This window comes from Myotis brandtii, unplaced genomic scaffold, assembly GCF_000412655.1.
Source record: "Myotis brandtii unplaced genomic scaffold, ASM41265v1 scaffold343, whole genome shotgun sequence".
In the NCBI taxonomy this organism is placed as follows: Eukaryota; Metazoa; Chordata; class Mammalia; order Chiroptera; family Vespertilionidae; genus Myotis; species Myotis brandtii.
The window spans coordinates 2,042,070-2,049,579 of NW_005363209.1; the positions used below are offsets into that span (position 1 = coordinate 2,042,070).

A 7,510-nucleotide genomic window follows, 5' to 3' on the forward strand; every position below is an offset into this window, starting at 1 on the left:
CAGGGGGGTTAGTGAGGGATGACCAAACGATTGAACAGCAGGCTGTGTGGGGCAACCAGGCCAGCAGGGGAGGCAGTTGGGGGCGACTAGGCCGGCAGTGGGGGCAGTTGGGGGCAACCAGGCCAGCAGAGGGGGGCAGTTATGGGTGACCAGGCTGGCAGGGTGGGCAGTAAGGGGTGATCAGGCCAGCAGGGATGGGGCAGTTGGGTGCAACCTGGCCAGCAGCGGGGGGCATTTAGGGGAGAGCAGGCCAGCAGGGGGGGCAGTTAGGGGTGATCAGGCTGGTGGGGGGGCTGTTAGGGGTGATCAGGCAGGCAGGCAGGTGAGCGATTAGGAGCCAGCTGTCCAGGATTGTGAGAGGGATGTCCGACTGATGGTTTAGGCCCGATCCAGTCGGACATCCCCCAAGGGGTCCCGGATTGGAGAGGGTGCAGGCTGGGCTGAGAGGACCCCCTCCCCATGCACAAATTTTGTGCACTGGGCCTCTAGTTGTTAAGTAAAATTGCCCTATTAAAGATGTTTGTAATGCACATCAAATTGTACTTAAAAGATATATTTTTTCTTATTTGTCAATAAAAATTTTAAAGGAAGGGTGATGGGGGACTAAGAGAAATCATGTACTATATGCAAAGAATATTTCTACTGTACTTTGGAAACACCCCTGAACCCTTTGATTCACTTATAGATGATCTGCTACATCATTTAAAAATTTGCAGGTCGGGGTGTTCTGTTCATTAGTTTTCTAGGTAAACAAAGTGACTTAACAGCATTGTAACGAAATAGCCAAAAATTTATGGTAATGAGACTCATGACTATTGAGTGAAATGTTATTTTAAAAGATGGATTTTTGTGAATAAAAAGGTTTAATAAAACCAATTTTGATGTTTTACAGAATATATTCTAAATTCCATCAAAAAAGAATGGAAGAACTAACTGTAGTTGGTCTGCAGAACTTTTTCAACCTTTTTCTACTGTTAGCAGCTGTTGCAGAGGTAGAAGATGTTGCAAGTCGTGTTTTAGACCTCCTGAATTTCCTCAAGCCTACCTTGAAAACCTCACCTCTCATTTGGAAGGGTCAGGCCGCCTTCCTCTTAATGTATACCCAGAAAAATGTGGACATTGGTGTTTTGGCTGAAAAATTTTCAGATGCTTTCCAGGCAAAAGCAAGGGAGTTCTTGGTATCTAAGAATGATGAAATGGGACAAAGACAGACTCTCTGGACACTTCTTTCTATCTATATTGATGGTGTTCAAGAAGTGTTTGAGACAAGCCAGTGTTTGCATCCCTCCCATGAAAAACTGCTTAATGATGGATTTAGTATGCTTCTGCCAGCTTGTCAAGAACCTGAACTTAGGACGGTACTGCACTTTCTACAAGCTGTTCTGGCTAGAATCAGGTATGTTTTCTAGTAATGTGCTTATTTATTAATTTGTTTAATATTGTCACCTGTGTTGATTCTATATGAAAGTTTTTCTTTTGACCTAATCATGAAGTCCAAATGTAGAGAGAGGAGCTGGTTTTATTAGTACATTGGCATAAATCAGTAGTTTTCAAACTTCTTTCAACAGTAGTTCTTTAAGAGAAAGCTTGTGTGCAAACACATTAAACTCGGAGCAGCTCTGGTACAGTCCCAGAGCTATGCCTTTTCACCCCTCCTTTCCTTTCTTTCTTTCGTAAAAGAGTATTATTACCTAGAGGTATGTTTCAGATATTCTAAGCAAGACCTGAGCTCAAATCTAAAGTGGCTTTTACTGAAACGTATATAATTTATTGCCCATATGATTTTGGCCGCACAGTACCATTAAAAAAAGTAAGTTTCTTTAAATATTTTGCTACAGAGTTATAGCTTCAACTGCCTCAAATACTTCCAACTAAAACAATTTATTCTGAGATTAAAATGGGATTGTTCTATTTTAATGCCAATCACCTATACAAAATTTAAGTTTTAAGATCCACTTAGATTATACAAATGTGCAAGTGCACTCAGATCCGAACAATAATTAAGAGAACAGTGGTAATGAAATATATTTTCTTTTAGGCCTTTTTCACATAACACTTTTATCTTCGAAGTATATGTTCTTAACAAGTTAGATGGTACCACTCATTGTAGTTAGTCACTGTCTCTGAAAAGTTAGGTAAAAGTTATGTATAGAAATACTTTATTTTTTAAATTATGTCTGAAGTTAATGAACAGACAGCTTTCCTCTTCCTAAGACCACATTACAAAAGTAGCATCTGTTTTTCAAAGGTACTAACTTGACAAGATTTCCAAATTATGGAAATTTATTTATTGCCAGTTTTACTTATTGTTAATTTACTTAATGTTGGTCTGTGTGTTCATACTGATTAATCCATAGGTTTTCATTCCTTATTAGGTTTTGTTTTATACAGCTTTACTGTTTCTCTGCACTCATCAGTTTAGGTTCTAAAGGTTTATCCAGAGTTCTTGATCAGACAGTCATCCCCTTATTCCCTAGGGTCAGATATATTAAAATGACAATCTTAAAGCTCTCAAATTTTTGGACAGATGGATGGATGGAAAGTAAATGAATAACCAACTTTATTAGAAGAAGCTTTTACTAATTCTGGATCTTCTTTATGAACTGTTTGTTTTTAGTCTAGTAGAGTTTATTAAACATACTTTCCCAAATGTCAAATTAATTTTATTTGTACAATTTTTAAATAAATGTAAGTAGTATTTCCCTGTGTTTCCTGGACAAAATTAGAAAATTTGTACCACTATTTCTGGCACCATTATTGGTTTATTTATATTTGTCTGAATATATAAAACAGGTAGGAAGAGGATTTACTGGCCTAAACCATCCTGGTGATGAGGAACTATAGCCCCCAAAAGCTAAAGGGGCAAAGGAATAGAAAATGAAGTATGGGCATCTTTGGAAGAGGTAGTCATGGAAACCAAGTGTCAGAATCTGTATATTTTTCTGCTTTTTCTATTGAAGATGGATAAGTACCTTTTAATCAACGATTGCATTCTTTTTTTTTAATTTTTAAAGAAAAACTTTATTGTCCTCATAATGGCCTTTTCTCAAGGATTTAGTAAGAGAAAGGAAAAAAATTCTGGTATCTAAAGATAAATTAGAACAGTTCCATATTTTGGAGGAGAGGAAAGGAATGATTTAGAGCTATCATTTTAATAACAGTAGTATATGAAAAGCATTGCATTACTTCTTACATAGGCTTTTTAAAAAAACACACACAAAGATTCATATCTCACAAATACTGTTAGTTTAATTTTCTTAGAAATCTGGAGAAATCTTTTTGTTAAAATTTTCTTTAAATTGCAAATATATTGTTATTGGTAAAAGAAAAAAATATGAGGTATAAGGTGACAAGTAAAAGTTCCTTTTCCCACCTTTACTCCTATATTTTCAGCTAGAGGTGAATTTGTCTCAAAGGAGACATTTGGCAATGTCTGAAGGTTTTGATTGTCACACCTGGAGGCTGGGGGTTTGCTACTAGTATCGCCTAGTACCTAATGGGTAGAGGTCAGGGATACTGCTAAACATCCCACAATGCATAGGACAGAACACACAACCAGCCTCAGTGGTACTGAGGTTGAAAACATTGATCTACTTATACTCCACAAAAGTAAAAATGGTTTCTTACAGAACCTTCCAGATTTTTTCTCATTTATAGGCATAAAACACAAAATGGATAATCTTTATTCTTCAACCTCTTCACTTAGTATTTCCTCATTAGCTTTCCATGTTAGTATGAGCCTAATTCTTTTTAGTCGCTGCTTTAGTATCTTATTTTATGTATATACTAAACTTTATTTAACCAATCCCCAAATAATGGATATTTATATTGTTTAACATTTTATGTTACTAGAAACACATTTTGCTTATACATCTTTATACAGGCATTTTCTGTGTACTTGGGAAATATATCTATAGATTAAATCCTAAGCATAAATTGGCATATGTGAATTTTAAATGTGGATGGATATTACCAGATTCCCTACAAAATTTTTTTGCACCAGTTTTCACTCTTCTTAATAGTGTAGAACAATGGTTCTCAACCTGTGGGTCGCAACCCTTTGGGGGTCGAACAACCCTTTCACAGGGGTCGCCTAAGACCATCGGAAAACACATATATAATTACATATTGTTTTTGTGATTAGTCACTATGCTTTAATTATGTTCAATTTGTAACAATGAAAATACATCCTGCATATCAGATATTTACATTACGGTTCATAACAGTAGCAAAATTACAGTTACGAAATAGCAACGAAAATAATTTTATGGTTGGGGGTCACCACAACATGAGGAACTGTATTAAAGGGTCGTGGCATTAGGAAGGTTGAGAACCACTGGTGTAAAAGAAAGTATTCTTTCTCATTTTTATTAGATTAGTGATTGGAGTATATTTAGAAAGCATGTGTTCTAAGATAGTAAATACAAAAGTCTGCTAAAACTGTTAATGGAAACTTGGTAATAGGAGAATTTCAAAATGGAAATACGAAGAAAGTAATAAAATGGGAAATTATTTTTTAAAATTTCATATTAATTTACTAATTTCTTTTTGTCTTTAACCTCCTAACTGGAACTTGGTTGGTCATTCTTCAAAAGTGGTAACTAGAAACACAAGAATAATTCTTGCATTCTTTAAAGATGTTCAGTTTACAAATACTATCTCATTTATTTCTTTATTAACCATATCACCCCTTTTTATAGATGGAATGAAAACTTGGAGACTTTTTATGACTTCCCTAAAATAAGGCCATTAAGTTTCAAAATCGGCAATCCGACCTAACCCTTTATACCACAGCCACCTTCTTATACCATCTTTATAATAGTTCACAAATAACCACACAGAAATTAACCATACCACTACATTTGTTTAAAAAGTAAGAGATAATTATATGAATGAAATCTGTAAAATGTTGCAAACCTGAAAGTATTACCACTACTCATATAACGTAGGTTTACAATTATGAGTACACAAACAGTTTATTTTTGTATTATTTTTTATTATTGTGTTACTAGAGGCCCAGTGCACGAAATTTGTGCATTGGGGGGATGGTTCCCTCAGCCCAGCCTGTGTGTGCCCTCTTGCAGTCCGGGAGCCCTCAGGGGATGTCCGACTGCCACGGAGGTGGGAGAGGCTCCCACCACCGCCGCTGTGCTGCTTTCTAGCCGTGAGCCCGTCTCAGGGCTTCTGGCTGAGTGGCGCTTTCCCTGTGGGAGCACACTGACCACCAAGGGGCAGCTCCTGCGTTGAGCGTCTGCCCCCTGGTGGTCAGTGCACATCATAGCAACCGGTCGTTCCGCCTTTCAATATGCATATTAGCCTTTTATATAGGACTAGAGAGGCCCAGCGCTCGATTAAATAGTGCAGGGAGGGTCCCCAGCCCTAGCCCCCTGCGATCAGGGCCATCTTCTGCCTGTTCGCCAGCCCCCAGGCCGAACACCACCTCCACCGCCAGGCTGTCAGGCCATTGGGATCACCAGCTCATCCCTGGCTGGTCTGGGGCTCAGGCCTTGGGAAAGTGGGTGCTGGAGACTTCACCTCCATGCGTGTGTGCTGGGTCGGCCACTGATGGAACGCGCTGCCTGCTCAGACCTCTCAAGCGCGTGCCACTGCTGCCGCTGCTGCTGGAGCTTGAGGCACTGATGGAGGCTGTGGGGCGCTCCCGAGACCTACCTGCCCTGGCGTGAGCAGCCCCAGCGGGCAGCGCGTTCCATCAGCCACCTGCCCAGCATACGCACATGGAGGTGAAGTTACCAAGCCCACTTTCTCACAGGCCTGAGCCCCCGAGCACCAGGGGATGGATGAGCTAGTGATCCCAAGAGCCTGACAGCCAGTCTGGTCTCCTGCCACCCACCCCGAGGACTCAGTGCGTTCCTGCCTGAAACCTCGCTGCCCTCGTGGGAAACAGCTGGGGGAGGGCACAGCTGTTGCCAAGATGACCCCTGCAGGACTGACTTCCTTCTGGTTGGTCGAGCCTCGGTTGTGATGTTACACCCAGGGTTTTTATATAAATAGATAGGATTTTTGATACAATCTACTGTAAACCTATTTTTGTTCTAACATGTATACTTCTGAGTGTTTTTGCCTTTTATTTTTGCTACTAAAAAAGGGCGGATGCTTATTGGGGAACTTTCATTACTATGTTTTCATAATTTTGCAAGTTGCATATATTTTTTTAAATATATTTTATTGATTTTTTACAGAGAGGAAGGGAGAGAGGTAGAGAGTTAGAAACATCGATGAGAGAGAAACACCAGTCAGCTGCCTCCTGCACCCTCCCCACTAGGAATGTGCCCACAACCAAGGTACATGCCCTTGACCGGAATCGAACCTGGGACCCTTTAGTCTGCTGGCCGACGCTCTATCCACTGAGACAAACTGGTTAGGGCAAGTTGCATATTTTTTTAATGAGTCATTAGTTGGAAAAAATCACAGGGGTGTGGAGACAAGTAAATCACATGTTATTTATAATAATAATTTATCTTTGGTTTATTAGCACTTGCAACCATCCTAGCTTTCATTTCTTCTAATAAAAACAAATATTTGCTCTTTAAATTCAATTTCATAGAAATCCTTTAGCATTAAAAGGAGTGTTGGAAAATATTGCTTACAAGCATCTTGGAAGCTATAAAACAACTCTGTTAATCCTGGGGATCACTATTCAGAAGTACAGAGGTAGGAATCAAGAAGACATAATGAAGAGTGTCAGTTATATAAGGTGAAAGTAAGTTTACATTTATGTTAGGAGTATCTTTTAACTAGAATTGGCTTGAGTTTATAGTTTGCTGTCATCTTGAGCCGGGGGCAAGGAGTATGATGTTGATCTTTAAGACTAACCTATGAAAAAAAGACAGATGTTTATGTTGATATTACCTAATTCCTTGCACAAATGTTTATTTTTGTTTTTTATGCTGTTCAACTGTGATTGAAAACAATTGCTGTAAATGTATATCAAATCATGTATAACGTTCATTGCCAAAATTATAGATCAGTTTTAATAGAAGGAAGTATGAGGTCAATGTGTGAATAAGAGTGGTGAAGTAGTGTCCAGGTCTTTATTAATGCTGTCACAGCTTAGGCACTGTCATCTTTTAAATTTCTGAAGCTTGTGTAGTAATTTGCACACAGTTCTTCAATGAGACTAATTATAATCCTATCTAATAATAGACAAAGATTGAAATTAACCATACCTCCGCTACGCTTCCCATTGGCTAACCAGGGCGATATGCAAATTAACCGCCAACAAAGATGGTGGCCAGCAGACACGCAGCTGAAGTGAGCAGGAGGCTTGCTTGCTCCAGTGATGGAGGAAGCCAAGGTTCCCCGCCTGCCGTGGCCTGGCTCTGAGCTCTGAAAGCAACAATGTTTCAATTATAGAAGCTAAACAAACCCCAGAAACCTGCTTTCAGCGGGCCGTGGCCTCGGAGCTGGAGCGGTAACAAAGTTTCAATTATAGAAGGTAAATAAATCCCAGAATATAAAAAAGAAAAAAAAGGAGAGGCTGGGAGCTTCA

General features: G+C 39.3%; 1 protein-coding gene across 6 annotated transcripts in view; it reads left to right on the forward strand.

The window, feature by feature from the left end:
* Positions 1-7,510, forward strand: part of MMS22L (MMS22-like, DNA repair protein) — a 110,278-nt gene that overhangs the window by 36,829 nt on the left and 65,939 nt on the right. For all 6 annotated transcript variants that reach the window (XM_014543926.1, XM_005871468.2, XM_014543927.1 and 3 more), the window contains one exon: positions 893-1,396. In XM_014543926.1, the coding sequence (XP_014399412.1) occupies positions 893-1,396 (504 nt within the window). The remainder of the gene's footprint in view (positions 1-892; positions 1,397-7,510) is intronic.